The following is a 23,525-nucleotide window of genomic DNA, read 5'->3' as shown; positions in this document are numbered from 1 at the left end:
CTCACACCCCCTGGTCCTCACTCCCTCCCCCTGCTCACACCCTCACACCACCCAGCCCTCACATCCTCACCTAGGACGCTGAGAGTGGCGCCATAGGCCCCAAGAAGCACTGCAAAGTGGCTGCTCTCACAGACAGAGGGGCACATCTCCACCACTGTCAACATCAGGTCCACCAGCACTTCTGCAAGAAAACAACCCTGAACCACACGGCATGCTGGGGTGGACACACTGTACAGCAGTAGAGAGCCTTCCAGGGAACATTTAAATGCTTGAAATCTCCTCCTCTGAGTAATAACTGGTGTTTGGACTCACCGAATCCCTTCCCCACTTATTTCTGTTGTTGTTATTTTCTTTCTTTTTTTTGAGATGGGGTCGTGCTATGTTGCCCAGGCTGGTCTTGAACTCCTTAGCTCAAGAGATCCTCCTTAGCATCTCAAAGTGCTGGGATTACAGGCATGAGCCACTGCACTCAGCCCCCACCTTTTCAATGAAGACATCTCCACAATCACCTTTCTTCCTAGGCCCTACAAGGCTGAATATCAGTCCCTGCTCATTCTCCCTCCCAAATGTTAAGCCAATACAGATTTTTAATCCAGGCATGTTCTCCCCATGATTGTGCTACCAAAACCTCTACTCTGTCTACTCTTGCCTGAATTAAAGGGTGGAACCCTTTTTAGTTGTTCTACTACCCATACCAGCGATTACAGTCTGACCCTGTGGTGACTGCTAATACTCCGGGGTGTTAATTTTGTCTGTCTAAACAGAGCGTGGCTTCAGGAGGGCAGGAACCCTCAGATTACCTTCTCTGACATCTGACCTGTGAGCACTAAAGTGAGCATTTACTCAATTAGGGATGGAGCCTACACTTGGGCTTTTGAAGTGTTTTAGCACTAAAGTGTCAACAGGCAAGTTCTAACCATTTCCCCTTGAAAAAAGTTTCAATCTTCCCGAGTAGAAATTTCATGCAGCTAATCAATTTCTCTCAGGTCAGACATCCCCACTTTTTTCCCACACCGAACTGCCCCTTGATCCCAGATTTTAACCTGAGCCCATGATACAGCACTAAGATCTCAAACACAACTTCTGTAAGCCAGTTAAGGCCTTGGAAGCAGGTTTGTATTTGCTGTTTGACCACAAGTCAGCAGAGACATTTCTTGACCCTGGATTTGACAGAATTAAAACATTCCGAGACTGTCTTGGTGATGCTTCCTTAGTTCCGAGAGCCCAAGGGAGATGAGCTTCAGTGCAGCTGGTGTAAAGAAATCAGGAGATGAAATCTGGATCTGGAATGAAAGGGTCGGGGTGAGAGGGTCACCTTTTACTTTGCTGTCTGGGCTCTCCTCTCCATCAGACTTCAGTAGAGTTGGCAGAAACAGTGAGTGCTGCATGAGCATCATGTGGACCACCGGAAGCTGGATGAGCTTTGTACGCACGGAGCTTTCTGGGCCGTACAGGAGCCGTATGGCAGCGAGGAGCGTCTTTAAAAATGTGTGGTCCTGGTACCGAAATCTAGGACGCGAGAGTCAAAGGGAAAAGAGCTTTGCTAAAGGGGAAAAATTTATTTTACAGGAAACAATAAAAATTCTTTTTCTCAGCATTTGTTTATTTACTTTTGAGATGGAGTCTCATTCATTCTATCGCCCAGGCTGGAGTGCAGTGGCACCATCTCGGCTCACTGCAGTCCCCGCCTCCCCGGTTCAAGTGATTCTCCTGCCTCAGCCTCCCGAATAGCTGGGATTACAGGCAGGCACCACCATGCCTGGCTAATTTTTGTATTTTTTGGTAGAGACAGGGTTTCCCCATGTTGGCCAGACTGGGCTTGAATTCCTGACCTCAGGTGATCCGCCCACCTCGGCCTCCTAAAGAGCAGGGATTACCGGTGTGAGCCACCGTTGAGAATTTTACAGCGAATATCCTACACCTATCATCTAGGCTCTGCCACTGATGTGGCTCTATCACAGTCCTGTCTGTCCACTGACACAGGGAGCCCTTCTGAAAACAAGGGACGGATGCAGTGCATTTATTTTTTTTATGACTCAAACACCAGGTCTGGCTAAATAAACTGGAATACAGTCAGAAGACCGAATATTCTACAGCAGTAAAAATGACTTAGATCTACAAGTATCAACATGGGTAAATTAGATACATCTCAGCTAACAAAAGCATGTATAAAGAATGATATATTGGCCGGGCGCGGTGGCTCAAGCCTGTAATCCCAGCACTTTGGGAGGCCGAGGCGGGTGGATCACGAGGTCAAGAGATCGAGACCATCCTGGTCAACATGGTGAAACCCCGTCTCTACTAAAAATACAAAACATTAGCTGGGCATGGCGGTGCGTGCCTGTAATCCCAGCTACTCAGGAGGCTGAGGCAGGAGAATTGCCTGAACCCAGGAGGCGGAAGTTGCGGTGAGCCGAGATCGCGCCATTGCACTCCAGCCTGGGTAACAAGAGCGAAACTCCGTCCCCCCCCCCCCCAAAAAAAAAAGATATATTAATGTAAAATGTTAAACACTCTACATAATATTGTTTAACAACACTCAGTGTATGAAATACAAAATAACATACTGACAAGACAAAGCAGAACCTCAGAAGCCTGTTGACCTTTGGTTAGAGAAGGATGAGAAACAGGACAAGCACAGAACACTACCAGCATTTATTAAATGTGGGGGCAACTGTTATTCTCCGCACATTTCTGTATTTCTTAAATAGTCCTTTAAAAAAAAAAAAAAAAAAAGACTGCTTCTCTCATCATCAAAAGCACTCTGTGTGTCAAGAGGCAAATCATCTAACTTCTCCAACGTCTATCTCTAAAAACGAGGTGACATCTGCTCTACCACGTGGATTATGGTTATAACAAGCTATAAAAGAGGCTGTGCATGATGAATGACATTCACACCTTTACTAAAGGGCACCAAGAAAATAAAATCAACTTACTTGAGTCCCATCTTCACAAATTTCTGCCAATCACCAGGATCAACTTCATTAAGTGCATGCTATGAATAAAATAAGAAATACACATGAAACATCTCAATCTACAAAATACTAAAAGGCCCCAGCTGCAGAGCCTCCAGGAAGGAAACTGCCTCCGTGGGCCTGATTCTTCCTCTGTAAAACCCAGGATCAAAGGGTTGAAAAGAGGAGCGCCGATGTCCCCTCCTGCTCCAAAGCTTGTGATTCTACCCAGAAGCTCCTCTGTTCCGGCCTCTTTGTGCAATTCGTTTTTTTTTTTTTTTTTTAAATATAGGCATATAAATTTATTAATGTACATGAGAAAAATCACTGAGCAGTTACTTCTGTTTACACAATTCTCAACAAGCATGTGATAGCTCAAACTTACAGGAGCAGAGAGGAGAGCCAAGATTCATCTTAAAACAAAAACTAAAATGCAGAATATGGAATTACACTTAAGAGTCATTCAATAAATACAAAACACAGTCATCCAAACAATCCACAAAAGCACGCAGGTTTTGGGTTTTTTTTTTTAATTTAAAAATTGTTTGCTTATTTCTGCTAGTAGCACTGACATTTTATCACCAGAATTATGTTTATCAAATAGTCAAAGGAAATTTCCTTGAGTAGTCCCGTTATTTTTTTCCTTTGTCTACCATTTCAAACAGCACTAACAGATTTGTAATTATCCTTTTATTAAATAGTCAATGAAAACCACTAGTGTGACACCTTCACCCAGCCCCCAGGACACGGGGTTGGATGACATGAAGAGGTCTGTGCTCCAGAGAGACCAGCTAAAGGCTGTGTGTGTGCAGGCTGCTGCCTCCCGCCAGGCTAGCTGTGCAGTGGAGGCCACAGTTCTACAAGTCACAAGGAGATCCAAGGAGCAGCTGGACCCATCATCAGCTGAGGCACATCTCACACTCATCACATTTTTTTTTTAAGAGATTGAGTCCTGCTATGTTGCTAAGCCTGGAGTGCAATGGCTATTCATAGGCACAATTCACTCCTGATCAGCATAGGAGTTTGGACCTGCTGTTTCCAACCTGGGCCAGTTCACCCCTCCTTAGGCAACCTGGTAGTCTCCTGCTCCAGGAGGTCACCACACTGATGCCAAACTTGGTGAAGAAACCCGACAAACATAGTGCACTATAGCTCAGAGCCTCTGGGCTCAAGCAATCCTCCTGCCTCAGCCTCCCGAGAAACTGGAACTACAGGCACGTGTCACCATGCCTGGCTCATCACATTTTCAAATACATGTTCTCTTTGCTCCAGCATTTCCTGCAGCTAGACATAACTGGTCAAGTTTGCAGAAATGGACCGTGCAAAGATGTTCATCACAGCATTCGGTATCATAACAAAAAACCAGAAAACCATTCACAGGTCCAGCATCATACAACTGTGAAATATGTTATGGTACATCTGCCAATCTACCACTGACCACTAACAAAGTCATGACAGGTCCACAGTCACTGGGTAGGAACAAAAAAATCTCTAAATACGGTATTATGCTAAAAACAAACAAAAGACCAGGCTATACATAGCATGCATAATGTTCCATTAATATATAAAATTACACATAATTTTATCACACACACAGATATATAAAAAGATCTCTAGAGGGAAATTCACCAAACATAATGAGATGGATTCTGGGTAGAGTTTTTTAAAATTTTCTTCTCTATTTTTTGCAGTGTTAATACTTGCAATGAGTATGTCTTTCAGCCTTATGATCACAAAACCCTGTAATCCTCAATTTTATGGGTGGTAGAGGAGGGTGGACATCATACAGTGGAATCCAACTCAGCAACTAAAACTAAGAAACTACTCCTTCCCACCAGATGGATAATCTGGAAAGCATCACTGAACTGAAAGAAGTGAATCGCACCACAGTGCACACACTGTATGATAATACTGCACAGTTCCAAGTCTACAAAGGTCTTGAAGAGGCAAAACAACCTCAGGGTGACAGAAATCAAAAGAGTAGTTGCTTTGGAGGGAAGGGGATTCTGGAAAGATGCGCAAGAAACTTTCTGGGATGATGAAAATCTCCTTGGATAGGAATGTGGGGTACACAGATATGTGAAATACACATATTTCTGTACGTTTCAAAATATATAAACTCACCTCAAAAGAAAAGGCAGGGAAGGAGGGAGGCAACCCTCTAAAAGAGCCCAGTCTGTCACTCCATCATCAAGCTACCCACTGGGTGGAGGGGAACAATGGCCAAATATTTCTAAATTTTGTGAAAACTATAAACCCACAGACCATGCAGCTCACTGAACTCAAAGTACAGGAAACTTGAATAAAACTACCCTGAACTGCATCATTATCAAACTGCTTTAAACCATGTCAAAAAAAAAAAAAAAAAATCCTAAAATCAGTCAGAGAAAAAAAGACATAACACACAGAGGAACAAAGGTAAGAAAGGCAGGTTTCTTACTGGAAGCAAAGCAGGCCGGAAGACAGAAAAGCAACAAGTTTGAAATACTTAAAGGAGGAAAAAACTATCAACCTAGAATTTTCTACCCAGTGAAATTCTTCTCAACTTGTTCTATGAGGCCACCATTACCCAATCCTTAAGACCAAAGACATTACAGGAAAATAAAATTACAAACATCCCTCATGCAAACAGATGCAAAAATTCTGAACAAAAAATCAAACAATATATAAAAATAATACATTAGAATCAAGCAGGCTTATCCCAGGAATGCAAGGTTGGTTTAACATTCAAATATTTGTTAATATAATTCATCTTATTAGTAGGCTAATCAAAAAACAAGACATTATATAACATCTCTAGATGCAAAAAAAAGTTTGACAAAATCCAACATCCATTCCTGATAAAAGATGGTTCATCAATTCTGGGCTTACCCGGCATCTGCCCCTCTGCCCCAGACATAGCCCCTCTCATTTCCTACAGGGCCATATTCATTGCACCTGGCTTGAAATGCATCTAAGAGTCCAGCATACTCTTTCCCACAGAAATTTAATCTAGATCTCTAAGAAAAGACACCTACCAACAACTCATTTAATCTAAGCAGCATTTGCTTCTCCTGATCTTGAGTACTGTCATCATCTTGCTGGCCACCACTGAAAGACACGATCAGCCACTTCACACAGGACTCCAAAAGGGTCCTTCTCCAGGCACACAGCTCTTCTGCCGACCCTTCCAGAGCTGATGAAATGGAGTCGGCCACGATCCACCTGCTGCAGGAGATGACAGTCAGAGGCAGAGAGCAGGCTTAAATCCTCTGACTTTACATACAATCCAGTGTCACAAAGAGGCATATAGGATAGATGCTGAGTTCTGCTCCCCACACTACCCACTCACAGGAACCACACGCTTCCCTGGACTCTTATTCAAATGCCAAAGATATACTGGAATTTTTACAAGGGAAATACAATTAGTACAGCAGGAAAAGGATATGTATTTCCGGATTTTGTCTAAATCAGGATTTTCTCAACCTCAGTGCTACTGACATTTTGGGACAGATAATTCTACCCTTTACAAGCCAGAAGCAACACCCTCTCATCCTAGTTGTGACAATAAAGGATGTCAGACATTGTCCATCATCCCCTGGGAGAGAATCACGCCCAGCTGAGATCCATGGCTCTCAGGAAACCTGACCTAGCCATCCACTTGTGGAGATGTACAAGCTCCAGGCAGGATGGCTGGAAGAAGAGTTCTCATAGGAACTGCCTGATCACAGACAGGGCACAACAGCAATGCAGCAGTTTTTCACTGACTTACTCCATGAATTTAAAAAAGAGAAAAGTGAAGCTGAGAGAAGAACATCCTGGAACCAACCCAAGCCTTCATACCTCTTGTGACTGTTTGGGGTGTGCAGCAAGCTGGGCAGGTGGTCCATGAGGACGCTGAGATCCTTGGCTCGAGCAAACGGGACCAGCTGTGCCAGGGTCTCCTGGTATGGCCCAGATGCTGGGGGACTGTCAGTGCTGAGAAGCCTGTTCTGTAGCTGCCTCCACAGGGTCTTCCTCAAGACAGGAATGACAGCAGAGGACACTAGGGCACAGACACAAAGAAGTCATCACACGTAATGGTGGGCTGGAGCCAGCTTGGACCAGCTCATAGGAACTGGCTGCTGTATTTTAGCTATCCTGTGACTTTGGCGATGCCACACTGGTGGCTTGAAACTGGCCATGGCAGGAGTACTGACACCTTGAAAACTGGCACACCTGTCTTCTTCAACGGTCCTCCCCATCTCATCGGTCAACGCTCTTGACGGATACTCTTCAACAGGGGGCCCCAGCTACAGCCCCTATTTCTAAGCTCACGACAAGGCCATCAGTGCAAAGGTTCTCGATTTATATGGGATTCATTCTTCAAAGCCATGGAATAGAGAGCATAGCTGCTATGGTCTGGGTGTTTGGCCCCTCCAAATCTCACGTAGAAATGTGATCCCCAGTGTTGGAGGTGGGGTCTAATGGGAGGTGTTTGGGTCATGGAGGCAGGTCCCTCAAGAATGGCTTGGTGGAGTTCCTGCAGAAGAGTGAGTGAGTTCTGGCTCACTCTATTAGTTCCGTAAGAGCCAGGTGTTAAAATGCCTGCTACCTCCTATGCCTCTCGCTTCCCCTCTGGCCATGTGATCTCTGCAGAGCTGGCTCCACTTTGTCTTCCACCATGAGTGGAAGCAGCCTGAGGCCCTCACAGGAAGCAGATGCTAGCTCCATGGTTCCTGTACAGCCTGTAGAGGCATGGGCCAAACAAGCTTCTTTTCCTTATGAATTACTCAGCCCCAGGTATTCCTTTATGCAATGTTAAATGGACTACGTGCCCAAGGAGAAGTATGTCAAGCACCACTGACTAGAAAACTCCTGGCTGCAGGGCGCTGTCTCACTTTTTAAAACCTCTGTCATCATTGCTACGAAGTTACACACAACAGAGGCAAAGCAGTGAGTAAAAATCATTCATGCATTCAACAAAATGGAATTATATTAAATTTGGGGTAATTAAAAAGTGCCTCAGCTCTGAATCCCAGTGACTGGCAACAGAAGAGGCAGTGGAGCCCAAGCTGCCTTGACTCAACTTCAGTTCACCAACATCCCCCCAGAGGGCGGGGAACCCAGGAGTGACATGGGATGGATTCACACCGAAGAACTCCTTCAACAGAACAGGACAGCCCTAAATAACCCCAGCTACTGCACCCCACCCCTTCGCTGCATGTGGGGCAACTCAGACCTGATGGGCATGAGGGGCTGCACCTCAAGCCACACGGTAGGAAGACTGGAGGGAGACAGGGCATTGGGGAGAATTACTCCATCTTTCTCCACCTTGAGAGTTGTCTCAGACACTGGAAACTAACCCACATCCCAGAACCTGAAGTTCTAGGGTTTAAAAACGGCCATGCAGTTCACCTTCTTAGCCCGTGCAACTGAAGACTCGCAGCTGCCCAAAGCTAGCCTTTCCCTTACCTCCTGCTGGGCGTGTGAAGTGGCCCCGCTTCCTGCACTGGAGGTACACGTGGATGAGGGGGAGGAAGTCGTCCAGGTCCCCCTGGAGGCCGAGCCCTGGGCCAGCCCGCAGGCACCACTGCTCGAACCACAGCAGGTGGGTGCAGCTCTGCTGGAGAAGCAGGGTGGCAATGCTGAGGGCTGCCTGTGTGCGCCGGGCCAGGCAGTAGTCAAGCAGATCAGCCCTGACTGCGGGGGCCAGCACAGGGATTCTCTGCAGAGTGTGGAGGAGCACAGAGTCCAGCTCATCCACCGCCAGTGTGGGCAGCAGAGCCCCTAGGCCTCTCACGTACTCAGAGGACCATAGGAGCTCACCACTCTGCAGCTGATCCTGGGGGCTGCAGGTCAGCAGTTGCACCAAGGTCTTCCCAAGAGCATTCAGGTGTCTTTCTTTCCTGGGGGATTTCGTGGGTTGCTGGGTCACCAGGTGGGCCTCAGGCAGGCTCAGCAGGGCCAGGGTCACCTCACGGAGCTGGGCACTCCCCATGTACGGATGTAGCTCCTGCAGGGCCTCCAGCTGCAGCGGGGTCTTCAGTGGTGATGTGGCCGGGCCTGCCCTCCTGCTCCGAAGTTCCTTCAGCACACTCTGGGTGATGGCCTCCGAGTACCTGGCCAGGAGCCCCAGCTGCCCAATGTTCCGGAGAATCGGGGCACTCGCCACCAGCAGCTGAAGGACTCCTGCACTAAAGTGGGTGGCCAGAAGCTTCACGAGGACAGGGCTGAGAGTGTGCGGTGGGAGGGCCTGCTGCTCCAAGGCCAGGAACCAGCCCTCCAGGGTGGGATGCCTGAGGACGGCCGTAAGCACCTCCTCCAGTGTCTGAAAGGCAGTGATGAGGCAAAGATGTCACACAAGGCACAGGGCTAAGAGAGGGGCAGCAGCTGCCACACACAAGTATTCACTGTTGTTAGCGGGACAGAGAGCAGAAGGCCCCTTTCCTAACCCATTCCATCCTCAAGCACACATTTCATGCCCCTCTCAGGGGTGCCCATGGCATCCCAGCCAAGCCCAGCCACAGCTGTCATCCCATTGTACCATACCCATCTGATGGCACTCCACCTGACCCGGAAGGACTGGACTGTGACCTGGCTGGTGCCCCACCCACACCCACCTGTGCATGTCTGAAGGACCCAGCCTGGGTGAATTTCCAGCATGGGAAAAGTGCTCTCTATGGTCACTTGGGGTGGGGGGCGGCCCGTGCAGAAACACTACCATGCGCATAAGATCAGTCGGCTGCTGGCTTCTCCTCAGCGGCCTTGCCCTCCTAAAAAAATCCGGTTGAGGGACAAGGGTGTCTACTTACAGCTGGGGTGGGGTGATGTCAGTTTAGATGAGACCATGTGTCCAGGGAAAGTGGGTTGGCATGAAGCCACTGTGTGTCTGCAACCCTGAATTAAAAGCAAACCTGTCTCCACGGTCAGCAGGAGCCGGGCCTCGAGTGACTCCACAAAACCCCCAAACTAGTTCTGACCTGGCCAACTGAGTAAACGTTGAACAGAATGCAGCTAAGCACCACCCTTGCTGGATTAGAGAATAACTTCGTTCAGTCGTTCCTCACAGCCCTGCTGAGCCGATTCTTCGCCAATGACATTCCATCGGCGAAGGAAGGAATTTTCTTTCCTTATTTATTCTTAAGGGAAAGAAAAAGGAGCCTATCACAGTCTCCACTCAAGCTCTGCCAGTTAAAAACAGCAAAGCACGATTACATATTAAGAATGCTTTGCCCCATGGTGACTGGCTAGTAGGTGGTCCCACCCAAGCAAATACTTCCCAGAAAGGCAACTTGGAGCTCAAAGGAAGAAAGTGTGTATTTCAATTAGATTGTGAAACAAGAAACAGGTCTGCCCACTGAACCCAGTAAAACAGGTTACATGGCAAACTGTGAGAGAAATAGTCATCCTGGCCCCAATTAAACAGCCTGCTCCCCAAGACTCCTAACAGGAGATAAAGGCCGCTGCTTCTCCGAGCGGTCTATTTCCTGTGTATTTACTGGGGAAAGCAGCGCCCGCTGCCCATCTTCCACTCAACGCGGGCTGCAGCTACTCAGTTTCTCAGCAGCCTCACCTCGTGCAGCGTGAGAGAAAGCTGTCTGCAGGGAGAAGCTGTCTGCAGGGAGAAGCAACTGGAAAGAGAAATGCCCAAATTAAACCGCACACTGGGTGGAGCTAGAAGTTTTTATGATCTCTACTGGAGTTTCTGCATTTCCCTGTTTTTCCACAATGGATGCATGTTTGTTTTGATTCAGAAGTGGAGAGAAAGCCACTACCCATGACGCTGAGAAAAGGCTAATATGCGACCTGTGGAGGAGGATGGCGGTACCTGGTCATTGGCCAACTCCAGCGAGGCCACAGACTCCATGTCCAGGAAGAGGTCAGCTTCGGCCCGGGCGGCCTCGCATCTCTGCTGGTTCTGGGCATCCAGCTGCTCGCAGTGGACAACCAGGCGCCTGAGGAGATCCAGGAAGAGCTGCAGGAGAGGCAGGCCCGCGCTTCTGCCCAGCTGTGAGAACGAGAGCACATGCCTCAGCAGGGAGGAGAAGGGCTCACAGCCACCAAGCAGTGGCTTCCAGGGCCCGGGTATTCAGACCAGGAGACTCGGAAGGCAGGCTGAGATGGCAGCTCCTCACAGAGGGTGTGAGACACTGTCAACGCAATGCCATTTCTCAAATAAGAGATGTGTCTTCCTAAGCTTTACTGAAACACAAAGTTGTTTTGATTAAACTGAAAGGGACAGGCCCACCTCAAAACATAAACAAAAAGCCTCCAACCACATCAGGAGCAGAAATTCAAGAGCCAGCTACTGAACTAATAAACTTAAGAAAGAGGGAGGGCTGGGCCGGATGCAGTGGCTCACACCTGCAATCACAGCACTGTGGAGGGCTGAGGCAGGCAGATCGCCTTGAGTCCAGGAGTTCGAGACCAGTTCAGGCAGCATGGCGAGACCCCATCTCTACAAAATCACAAAACTTAGGTGGGCATGGTGGTGCATGCCCATAGTCCCAGCTACTCGGGAGGTTGAGGTGGGAGGGTGGCTTGAGTCCACTGAGGTCGAGGCTGCAGTGAGCCATGACACACCAGTACACTCCAGGCTTGGCGACAAACAGGAGAAAAGAAGGCCCGGCAGTGCCGCCAACCCAGTCTACTGTAGGAAGGACCCTGTCTTGACCAGAGCTGCCCTGAAAACAAAGTCTGGCTGCACCTGGCTCCCATCTGCAGCTGCCGAGGGACACGCAGTCTGCAGCTGAGGTCCAGGCAGAACAGCACTAAACTGCCTCTGCAGTGGGCTCCGGGGAGCAAGAGTGTGCTGAGCTGGGGGCCTGACTCAGAGAAGGCCGAGCTCTGGTGGCAGGGCTCTGCAGCACGTGGAGGATGGGGCAGCGCTGACCTGGCCGAAGTTCTCCACGGTGCTCCGCAGGTAGAGCAGCACCTGCTTGGCCGCGCGCAGGACCTGCTGCATGGGGAGGCGTGGCATGGTGGCCTGCAGCTGCGCCTGGATGTGCTCGTCCCGGAGTGCCTGGCTCTCATAGGCTGTCTGCAGCAGGGCTGTGAAGGAGGAGGCCGAGGGAAGGGCAGGGGGTGGGGGGCTGCCCCGTGGCTGCAGCAGCTGAGGGAGACAGTGAAAGGCCGGGGAAGAGAAGGACACGTCACCACAGATGAAAACGGTCGTAGGCAAGGGTAACACAAAACAATGGGACGTTTCACAGAGAAGCACAGGCTGGGCTAGGACTAACAAATATGGGCCCATGGGGCATTCTACTTCAGTAAAGTAAGTTCCAATGCCATGTCATGCATACTTTCCTAGAGCGTGCCCGCTGGCCGCATGTGAAGGCCCTAATCACAGGCAGGAACCACGTGCAACAGAGGCAGGATGCAAATCACAAGAATCACTAGCGAGGGGGCAACCCGCCCACAGAGGAGCCCGCTCTGCAAGTGGCCTGCCTTCGGAAGCCCTTCCTGGGAGCCGCGGGTCAAATATCTTGTTAGGACAGAAGATGGGCAGAACACAGAGAAATTTCAGGAGCCCTTCTGCCTCAGACTGAAGTTATTCATTTCTTCTAACGTAACTACCAAGCTGCCTTCTTTATTTATTCCATGTGGCTTATGTTGCTATAACTCCATTTGACTTCTGTAGGCTAATAACACCCAAGGCTGTAACATGCCCTGAAACTTGGTGGTTGTCGGAGTGCTCCCCAGGCCTGCAGTAGCATCAGGGGAATATGTGAGAAACGCAAATTCTCGGGCTCCACCCAGACCTGCAGGGTCAGACACTGTGTGGCTGGAACCCAGTAGTTCAGTTTGAATGGAACTTCTGGGAAATTCCAGCACACCCTAAAGGATGAGAACCACTGCTGAGTCTTACTCCACAGAAGGACACACTCACTCTAAGCAACATGAGGGACACAACGGAACTCTGAACAACCCCACATAAGCTGATGTCTGGCTACCACTGTGGCATACATGGGGAGGAAGGTGGCAACAGCTTTGTGGGTAAGGGCTCTGGAGCCAAACTGCCTGGGCCAAATCCTGAATCCACCACTGACTGGTGTTGGAACTGCTCTGTGCCTCAGTTTCCCTGTGTAGTAAAGATGGCGGACCAACTTTTAGAGTTGCAGTGAGGATTAAACCGCCCAAAATACATGTAGTACATTTAATATAGGACCTGGCATGCCTCCAAAAAACACACAGAAAGCATGCAATCATTGTTGGCTATTGCTACCAATATCACAAGACAAGCAGGGCCTAGGCTGTCCGCTTTTTCGAATGCAGCTAAAATGAAATGAACACACAAAAACACATCCCATGAAGTTCATTTCTTGCCCCACACACCACTGTAAAGACTCTGCATTGGAGCCAGAATCCCGTTACAAGAAAATCCAGTTTGTTCCTTTCCTTCCCCAGCTTTAGCAGGAGACACTGATGGAGCCCTTGAGGGGCCAGGTGTGACAGCTTAGCAGCCTGTCTAGGGCCATGCAAAGGTCCGCGGAGGAAAGCCAGGAGACAAGCACGCACAGACAACAAGGTAAGGAAAAAAGGCAAAGGCAGCGCTCCTGCCCCAGGCTGAGAGAGGGATTAGCCAATTATCATTATCAGGCAGCCAGTGGGAAATTTAACTTGGCTGCGTCACTGAGTCTTACGTGTTCAGCTATGTCAGCTGAGCACCAGGGATACCACTTAGCTTCCTCTCTCATGCAGGGGACTTCAGGGTAAGAAATTTCACCCTGCTGTATGGCTATCCAGCTGCACAGCTGTGGCCCAGCCAGCTGTGACCTGGGGAGAACCCTGCACAAAAGCAGTAACCACGGCTGTGGCTGCGGCTCACCCAGGCCTCTCGGGCTTGCTCCGGGATCCAAAGGCTGTAGTATCTGTTAAACCGAGAGAGCTGGTGGCAGCAAGGCACTGGGCATGGAGGCTCAAGCTTGTCATACGCCTGGAGCAGCAGACACAGAGCCAGGGGGTCCCTCTGGGTGTGGAGGAGGTCAGTCAGCACCGCTGTCAGATATGTCACAACGTTTTCTGCTGCAAAGGAATGAGATGCATGTGGGAAGAGGCTCGCTGGGCAGACTCTTCTGTGACCTACCAACACCACCTTCTCCCACATACATGCAAGACCCAGAAAAATTCATGCAACTCCACGAGGGGATGCATAACCACAGGGAAGGAGGTGCTACTGCTGGAGACTATGCCAGGATCTGTTTTATTAAACATGTAGCGCACAGTCAGACATCCGCTCCCGAGGCCCAGGAGTGAAGACCCAGGCAAGTAAGAGGCCAGGCAAAAGCCACCTGGAACCAGGACTTGCTAAGTTCTCGCCAATCCATTTCCTCTGCCTTGGCAACAAGCCTCTCTTGTGGGTAGGCTGGGACCACATGCCTGGTTTAGTCACTTCCAGGCCATAACACCCCTTGTTTGACTGTCCACCCTCTCTTCCCTTTCCATGGTGATCTTGGAAGCCACATGTTGAGATGGCATAGCTACAAAATGGGAGCGGCCTGGATCCCCACCCAAATTCCTGGAGAACAGCTAACCAGAAGAGCCACCTGGCCTGTACTCGACCATAGGAAGGCCTAGAAATAGACCTTTATTTATTAAACCACTGACAAATCAGGGCTTATTTGTTACTGCAGCAAAGCCTGAGCTCTCCTGACCAATCACACTATCATAATCTGTGAGCACTTCCTTGGGTCTAAGTTGTCTGGAAAATAAAGTATGAAGGATTCATCCTTTGCATCAACATATCAAGAATAAATGTTGACAGAAAACATCACAGGTACAGAGGCTGTCTGTGCAGCCAGGCAAACACATTATTTCAGAGTCATGCCGAAATGACCAATTTCCCAACAGCCTAGCGAGCCCCAAGATCCCTACCCCTGTACTGCTCTGCTGGCTAGGTGGCTATCACTCTGGGGGCTCTGACCTCTTGTTGCTGTGGGTTCTCAGCAACTGACTGCAGAGCCCCCAGAATCCCACCTCCCACCATGCACAGACCAGCCGGCCTGATGCGGCCAGCACATCCTGACTGTACGCAGGTACCTGCTTCATTGCCTGTCCCCAGAAGCAACTTATTCCTGACTTCCAGAGCCGCAGGGACCACAGCACTGAATGGGAAGGTGAGCAGGATCATGTCTTCATTTAGAGAGAACCCGATTTCCTCATCCAAACCTTCACTGCCCTCCACCAGGACATCCACCATGTCAAGGACATCTGAGACAGAAAGAGGGGAATCCAGCTGATGTGACAGCCACTGAAGGGCTTCGCTGCAAATACCCACAGGGAGGCAGGAGCAGAATACATGCAAAAAGAAAAAGGTCAAAATCCTCTCAGGGGGAATATTTAACATAATTTGACCCTAAACAGACAAAGACATTGCCTATGAAATCTTTAATGTCTTTGTCTGATAAAATGCAGGATATTCAGCTGAGGAGATAATAGGTTGAAGTTTCCTCATATGACACAAGAAGCCCAGGAACTTTAGCCCAGATATTCAGGCAAACAAGCCAAAATCTGAGCGGCAAAGTAGTGTGAGGGTTAAAGCACAGGCCAGAGCCAGAGCAGGGTTCAAATCCTGACCTTGCTATGTAGCAGCTGTCTGAGCTTGAGCAAGTCTTTATACTAAACCTCTCTGTGCCCCAGTCGTATGATGTCTACATCAAATGAGGAGAACAATAATACCCTTCTCTCTTGGGGCTGCTTATGAGATTTACATGAGATAGGATTTATAAAGAGCTTAAAACCCTACCTCACACACATTAAATACTACACAAATAAAACAGCAAGTGTTTCCCATTATTTGAACATGTAGGAGACTTCATTTGCAGAGCAGGCTGGTCTTTGCTGCAGAGGGCCTGTGTGCACCTGGCCCACGGCATTAGTGCAGTTCTTGCTCTCTATCTCTTAACAGATCACTGCAGCTTGGTCTTCAGACCTCTGAGCAGCGTACAACAGGTCGGAACATACCGTCAATGTGGGAGATGGGAATGCTCACGTCGTCTGCTTCTTGCTTCGTCATGGTGGCCTGAAGCGTGCTCGCTTCTTGGACAAAGTCAGATGCTTTGTCTGTGTATGAATAGGGATTCGCCACCAATGTCAATAAAATCTGGACATTAAAGAGTCAGGTGGAAAACATTCAGATGGTCACAGGTGAAATGAAAAAGCCAGAGAATGTCACTGGTCAAAATCAAGGAAAGTGATAATATGTTCAATCCTTAATCAGAATAGTTTCACTATGAAGTTGGGTCTAAACTTTCTGTTGTGGAATTTAAAAAAATATCTCCTTTTAGTACAGCACTGCTTTTAATACCACTTTCGGTATACTCCCGTTCCCCTACACAAAAACAAATTCCCAAAAGGAAATGAAATAGCATGCTATAGCATATCCCTATTTTACAGATTCTAAAACTAAGCAGATTCTGAAGTCTCAGCCAGAATTAGGAAGTAAGCCAGGACAAGGAGACTTTTGGCGCTGGTGCATCAAAAATGCCTTGATTATGCTAAGGAGTAGTATAATTGTCTCTGAGCAAGCTCCTTTATGTGGGGAATATGTGCTTACGCGTTCCAGAAATTGAATCACAGTCTCTTTGTTTTCTTCCACGGTGTTCTCTAAATGCTCCAGCCAGAGCTCCAGCTCCTTCCAGGTGTACTCAAACACCCCTGTGTCCCGCAGAATCTGCCAGGAAGCAGGCACCAGCGAAAAAATCAGAAGAGAACCCACTTGCTTTCTTTTTTTTTGAGACAGGGCCTCACTCTGTCACCCGTGCTGGAGTGCATGGCATGATCTCAGCTCACTGCAACCTGTGCCTCCCAGGTTCAAGCGATTCTCCTGCCTCAGCCTCTTGAGTAGCTGGGATTATAGGCATGTGCCAACACATCGGGCTGATTTTTGTAATTTTTTAGTAGAGACAAAGTCTCACCAAGTTGAGCAGGTTGGTATCAAACTCCTAGCTTCAAGTCATCTGCCCACCCTGGCCTCCCAAAGTGCTGGGATTACAGGCATGAGCCACCACACCCAGCCTACAGAACCCACTTTCTGTGAGAGTTCAAGCAGTTTAATTGTGCTCCAGCACGACATGCCCAAGAAGCACACAGGGTGAAAGTTTCATCCCATTTTTCTCTGGAAGTTAGTCTTTCAAAATAAAATCCCTATTGCTGAGGGAAACAAGGAAAAGAAATCATTCTATTCTCTCTCAAAGACAATATAATCTGGCCAGGCACAGTGGCTCATGCCTGTAATCTCAGCACTTCAGGAAGTTGAGGTGTGAGAATTGCTTGAGCCCAGGAGCTTGAGATCAGCAGAGGCGACATAGCTGAGACTCTGTCTATACAAAAAATAGTAATTAAAAAACTAGCCAGGTTAGTGGTGGTACACATATGTGGTCCTAGCTACTCAGGAGGCTGAGGTGGGAGGATCACTTGAGCCCATAAGGTGAAGATGGCAGTGAACCGTGATTGCACCAGTGAACTCCAGCCTGAGTAACAGGGCGAGAGCCTGTCTCAAAAAAAAAAACAAACAAACAAGACAATATAATCCCTTCCCTCGTGGCTGCGTATCTTTTATTTCCTAAATAAAAAGAAGGGAACTACTTAGGAGCCAAAGACCTCTGGATTTTCACAAAGACTCATTAAATGCATAAAACTTGACCCCTCATAGCTGCTCAATCCTCAGCCTGTATGAAATTCTCCAAGATCACGAGCCAGTCACGTCCTGTCACTTCAACATGGACCTCAAGACTCAGACCTGAGGGAGAAGCAGCCACTATTTCCAACAGAACAGAAGCCGGTATGAGGCAGGACTTGAATGTGCACAAGTGATGAAATGATTTCCTGAAATGGTCTGACAGCCAAAACTCAGGGTCTACGAGGCCTCACAGCAGGGCCCTGCAACAGCATAGGCTGGAGGAAGGCCTGACCGTGCCAATTTCACCTATTTGCAGTCAGTGACCGTGAAATTTGGCTGGGGTCAGGTTCACAGCTGCATACCTGGAAGGAAATGGCAACCAAGGAGGTTAAGACTTAGACAGCCACATTCTTTAAGCGGCTCAGGAGAGGCTGTAAGTGCAGCAGGTTACCAGCACTTCAATGAAAGTGAAGGGTCAAAGCTCTGTACCCTAAACATAGTGCATCCCTCAGGATGTTTGCTGCACAGCAGAAATGCGGACTAGATGTTCTACTGCTATCACAAGACCTGACAGCGCTGGAAACAGGAGTATCAGGGACAAAAAAGCAAGTTCTCTTCCACTTGCTTTGATGACCCATGGGCTCTGGGTGACGGATTCTGGCAAAAAGGCTGAAAGTCCTAGAGAAGGCTGGAGACTGAGAAAGAGGAAGGAGGCGCTGCCTACTAAACACCTCCCCGAGAGGCCAACGTCCAGTATTTGCTGAGCCTACAAGCTAGAAATGACCTACTCCCATAAAAAAAAAGGTTTTCCAGTTCACCAGGCTGCCTCTCAGGAATGTAGCTAAGTGTAAGACAATAAATTAAACTGCCATAACACCTTCTACTTTAAAACTAAAAACAATCCCAACACCTCCTGAGTTCAACAACTGTTGACTAAGCACTTAACATAATGAAAGTCTACACAAAATGCTTTTCAGAGCTAGAAACTTGTAGAAAATGCTCACCTTCACGATTAGAAGCTTGGTTGAGGACTTCAGCTGTAAATGACTACTGGTCACAAACATTTTCATTAGTAAGTAAAATACTGATCGTTCACCTCCAATAATTTCTGCATCTGGGCCTTCCTAGAGTTTAAACAATATGATGTATGTTACACATAGTATTTGAATATATGGTTATATATTAGAAACATAACACAGGGCCAGGCATGGTGGCTCACACCTGTAATCTCAGCACTTTGGGAGGCCAAAGTGGGTGGATCACCTGAGGTCAGAAGTTCGAGACCAGGCTGGCCAACATGGTGAAATCCTGCCTCTACCAAAAATACAAAAATTAGCCAGGCATGGTGATGCATGCCTGCAGTTCCAGCTACTTGGGAGGCTGAGGCAGGAGGATCACTTGAATCCAGGAGGCAGAAGTTGCTGTGAGCCCAGGTGACACCACTGCACTCCAGACTGGGCAACAGAGTGAGACTTCATCTCCAGAAACAAAAAACAAAACATAAAGGAGACATCACTTGCTGAACACACAGTAGGCTGCCAGGTCCTTACCTCATTGCATTTTAACCACAGCTTGACAGGAAGAGCAGCAGGAGTAAGCACAGGCAGCCCTGCTCTCTGGTAGCCCTGCTCCTCTGCTGGTGCCATCCCAGGGGCCCAGCTTACACTGACTCACAATACGCACCCTGTGAGGTGGGTATTGTTGTCACCCTACCCTACTTTACATATGCGGAAACTGAGGCACAGAGAAGGTACCTGGCTGTTTACTGGGAACCAAGGCAGGTGCTGTGCTGTCTGGTGGATGGTGGGGAGGGAGGGACCCCAGGGCTATCTGAGTCCATCAAAAGACGTCCTCGTTACTTTCATCAGGATGCCAGTGCTGATTAACTTTACCCTCCTCAAAAGGCTTTTGGGCTGTAAACACATGTCTTAACAAGTATGTGGAGCTCCAGGTCCCCAACCCAAACTCTGCTGAGCCCGCGTGTGAAGTGCTGGTTAGCTCAGGCAAAGCCAGCAGATGTGTCTTATAAGGATAAGCTGGGGCACAGGATATAAATTCATACCAGCTCTTTCACTTTCCAACTAAATTATCAAGATCCCTCGAGCCCAGTTCAGCTGGGGTGAAAACCAATCAACAGTGCCCAGCTTGTCACCTCCCTGGGATCGGTGGCAGTGACCTCACATCTCATTGCAATGGTGGCAAGCAGGGCTCTGGATGGTACCACCTGGGTCCCATCCTGGACCCATCACTGATGGACAGGACCCTGCAGAAGGTTCTGACACTCTGTGCTGAGCTGCCTCATCTTTGAGCAGCATGAACCAAGCAGCCGCATGAAGCACCCATATCCTGCCCAACATGCTAGTCGGTTCTCAGTAAGAATGATCCTCAGCTATGCAGGGGAGCCTCAGGACGGGGACTGGAGGGAGAGGCACACAGTCCCAGAGGCACAGCATTCTTAAGTCTTCCAGGAAATGTCACATGTAAAAATGCCAACATACATTTCCATCCTATTGCTTCCATGTAAGATCTAAGTCATTGAAAAATAAATCAGCACAGATTATGAGAAACGGTTGGACAATGCTTCTCCTCTTTGCACAAGTGATGCAGCATCCCGGGCTTAAGCCCAGGCTAACTATCTGTGACATCCTGAGCTTCCCTTTATGATTTAACATTATGTTCTCCAAAACATTCTAGAAGATATTTTATTAAAGACCCAGAAAAAAATGCTGGCAATGACTACCGAATTCTTCCACCAGCCTCAACCCTCTCCTGACTTGGTATCTATTCTCATCTCGTTGTTTGTTCTTCCAGGATGAGGACAAAGAAAAGGAATGCATTTTGTTTTGTTTATTATTTAAAATTGAGAAAAATGCATTATTTAAAAAATGAGAAAAATGTAAAAATGAGTTGAGATAAATGAAACTCTCTGGACCCAGCAACAATGTATTTGCAGCAAGGCTAAGTACCCTATTTTACAAAAGCAAGCGGGTTCCCAGGCCTCCTCGTCATGAATCAGGACCTCTGCTGTGGGTCTCTCTAAAATAAGAACTGTTAACCTCTTCCATCTTGCCCTGTCAGGTTCTGAACCAGTTAGCAATTCATCAGGCCAAGAAGCCCCCAGGCCCAGTAGGTTAGCTTAGGGCAGAAAACGGGGAGCTCTGCTTCCTACCTGTGCCTTTAACCACAGAAACTTGTTGGCCGGCAGCTCCAGGGCCACCTTCAGCATGTGGTGCTGCAGAATGGGAGGCACCTCCTCTCGAAGGCCCTGCTCGGAGATGATGCCTATGGGTGTAAAAGAGGCAAACTGAAAAAAGGCACATGGACGTGGGTGCCCAGCAATTGCTGCCCTGGCCAGAGGACAAGGAACCCACCAGAACTCACCATGGAGAAAGACAAAGGAGGATGCAGGGTTCCATTTCTCTGTCCTGTGCTCACCCTCACATGGCACATCTCACCCAGTGTCCCCCCCATGCCCTGGTCTGTCCAAATCTTTCAACAAAAAGCCCAAATCCCACTGGCTGAAGCCCTCCCATGCCCCACAGCCCACACTGACAATGACCCCATACAACTGGAATCACCGCACCCACCATGAGCCCTCCAGGGGTGGGCTCTCGCTAACGTTCTCCCTGGCTCCCCAGACAGCAAGCACTTTGTGGGCGGAGACTGCAGCCACCTGCACCTGAGACTGCGTACTCCTCTACCTTCCTCTTTGGGTTTTTTCCTTGCTACTTAATACTAAAAGGCCACATTCTAGTAAATTTCATATTTCCACAGCAAAGAGAACCTTTCACCTTCAGATGGTTAAAAAGTGAATTGCAGCTTTTGAAATGGAGTATTTCACTAGCTTATATAAATTCCAAGAATGAAATTTTTGCAAGTCTTCTCCCGTAGGCCCAATTATAAAGAGGATCAGACAAACTTTACTATCCGGGAAAGATGACCAGACAAGCATGTTACTTTTCCGAGTTTGAACCTGACTCAGTGGGGTCAAAGATGAAGTCGTTATGTCAAAAGTGTCTCTGCATGAACAGACGTCCCTTCTGCAGGACTCTTGTTTCTGCTATACCCTCTGCACCTCTGCTCCCTTGCAAAGTGACTTTAGAGTTAATGTCACATGATCGGATTTGTGGGCCATCCATGCAGGTCCCTCAGCGATTGGAAGCCGGCTGGCTTCTTCCACTGTTCTCACTGCTACCAAGTGTTGATCTGATAGGGAAGACCAGCTATTTAAAAAATACTCATGCAAGTAAAAGTTGTCAGGCTGCCAGATGAGCACGCAGCCACCTATCCACCAGCCTGCCTGATTCCGGGTTCCAGGGCTCTGCTCTGGTTTATCGGCACTTCCTCCACCCACGCTGGCAGGAACAGTGGCAGCCTGTCTATAAGCCCTTGAAACCCACCTCTCAGGAGCTTGCTGAAGTCAAAGTTGTACTGCATGACCACGTGGGGGACCACCTTCTGGTAGAGGCATATGACCTGGAGCAGAACAGCTTTCAAAAGAATGGTTTCCGCATCATCTGCACCAAAAAATAGAAAAGGAAAGAAGGAAAAAGAAAACAGCTTGAATTGGGAAACATCCTGGTTCTTCGTCCTTGAGCAGCTGAACCGGCTGTGGCACCACATTGCAGCCAACTGCATGCTGCACACCGAGGCTGCAGGCGGACCGCTCAGTACCCGGATCTAAGGTACTGAAGAGGTTAATAAAGATGTCTACGCTGTTCAGAGGGTCTGGGTAAAAACCTCATGCCACTGCTGTGACCTTGCACAGGCTCTGGCCACTCTATCTCCCTCTGCTTTCATGTCCTCATCCGAGCACTAGGGATACGCAGCAGAGCCTTGCAGGGCTGCCGTAAGGATGGAATACAATACAGACGTAAGGTACAAAGCCGAGTGCCTGACCAGCAACAAGGATCTGCGCTCTGTCTGCACAGCAAGAGACAGCACCCCCACACTGCTGTCCCATGGCACCTAACGCTCAAGTTTTCAGAGAGACACAGAGCTTGCATAAAGAGGGTCACATTTCTAACAGATACTAAAATTCAATCTACAGTTCCTTTCCAATTCTTCTCCCTAAGCAAAAAAAAAAAGACACAGACACATTCACAGCCAGAGGTGCCTTGAAATGAGAACTGCCCCAGGACCGTCTGGATGGTAGCTATCCTGGGCTGCCAGTGTCAGCTCCATTCCCTGCAAACAGCAGAGCCCCCGACGCCCTGCAAGCCCTCACCGCAGGCAGCTGGGGGCCCGGCGCTCCTTTTCTTCCCTTTCTCATCATCCTGCTTGGTCTCTTGCTTTTTAAGTGACTGCCAGACCCACACAATAGTGTTCAGGTCTGGCAAAATCTGAAAGGGAAAAAGAAGCAAAAAATTGGTTGTATTCAACAACAAAGGGAGACAAATGAACAGAACATACTAACAAGATGCAAAAAACGGGGGAGGTGCGAGTCTACGGGAGTGTGTGTAAGGAGGAGACGGAAGAGTGGAGGGAAAACAGGCCCACATCTCCTGTAAGCTCTGTTCTGCAGTATAATTTCTTTTATTTTTTTGAGGTGGAGTCTCACTCTGTCGCCCAGGCTGGAATGCAGTGGGGCAACATCGGTTTGCTGCAACCTCCGCCTCCCAGGTTCAAGTGATTCTCGTGGCTCAGCCTCCTGAGGAGCTGGGACTACAGGCATGCACGCCCGGCTAATTTTTTGTATTTTTAGTAGAGACAGGGTTTCACCATGTTGGCCAAGCTGGTCCCACCCGCCTCAGCCTCCCAAAGTGCTGGGCTTACAGGCGTGAGCCACCGCGCCCGGCCCTGCAGTATAATTTCTAATGTACACAGTAAGGATCTGGTGAACAGGCGAGTTCTGATCATTAAAACAAACCTTTTAAGCCTCATTCGCCTGAGCAAAAGATACAGGGAACAAAGAAACACTTTCTCAGGAGCAGCTCCAGGAAAGCTCCCCTGTGTGACTGGGGCTCTCAAAGCAGCCAGACAGTTTACAG

The 23,525-nt window shown here is 48.5% G+C and overlaps 1 protein-coding gene across 2 annotated transcripts in view; it reads right to left on the bottom strand.

Moving 5' to 3' along the window:
* The window catches only part of URB1 (URB1 ribosome biogenesis homolog), a 74,979-nt gene that overhangs the window by 23,677 nt on the left and 27,777 nt on the right, over positions 1-23,525 (bottom strand). The window contains exons 12-27 of one of the 2 annotated variants that reach the window (XM_032277038.1): positions 22,745-22,877; positions 21,936-22,052; positions 20,705-20,817; positions 18,540-18,659; positions 16,471-16,587; positions 15,879-16,017; positions 14,955-15,125; positions 13,744-13,940; positions 11,809-12,027; positions 10,744-10,923; positions 8,388-9,243; positions 6,777-6,978; positions 5,972-6,158; positions 2,937-2,995; positions 1,316-1,509; positions 71-181 (exon numbers count right to left, since the gene is read on the bottom strand). In XM_032277038.1, the coding sequence (XP_032132929.1) occupies positions 71-181; positions 1,316-1,509; positions 2,937-2,995; positions 5,972-6,158; positions 6,777-6,978; positions 8,388-9,243; positions 10,744-10,923; positions 11,809-12,027; positions 13,744-13,940; positions 14,955-15,125; positions 15,879-16,017; positions 16,471-16,587; positions 18,540-18,659; positions 20,705-20,817; positions 21,936-22,052; positions 22,745-22,877 (3,115 nt within the window). Of the gene's footprint in view, positions 1-70; positions 182-1,315; positions 1,510-2,936; positions 2,996-5,971; positions 6,162-6,776; positions 6,979-8,387; positions 9,244-10,743; positions 10,924-11,808; positions 12,028-13,743; positions 13,941-14,954; positions 15,126-15,878; positions 16,018-16,470; positions 16,588-18,539; positions 18,660-20,704; positions 20,818-21,935; positions 22,053-22,744; positions 22,878-23,525 lie in introns of both variants that reach the window. The other variant, XM_032277039.1, reaches the window with a different exon arrangement.

This window comes from Sapajus apella, unplaced genomic scaffold, assembly GCF_009761245.1.
Source record: "Sapajus apella isolate SASKATOON/1434 unplaced genomic scaffold, GSC_monkey_1.0 scaffold8, whole genome shotgun sequence".
In the NCBI taxonomy this organism is placed as follows: Eukaryota; Metazoa; Chordata; class Mammalia; order Primates; family Cebidae; genus Sapajus; species Sapajus apella.
Note: the sequence above shows the minus strand (reverse complement) of the source record. Positions and strands in the feature narration are given on the sequence as shown.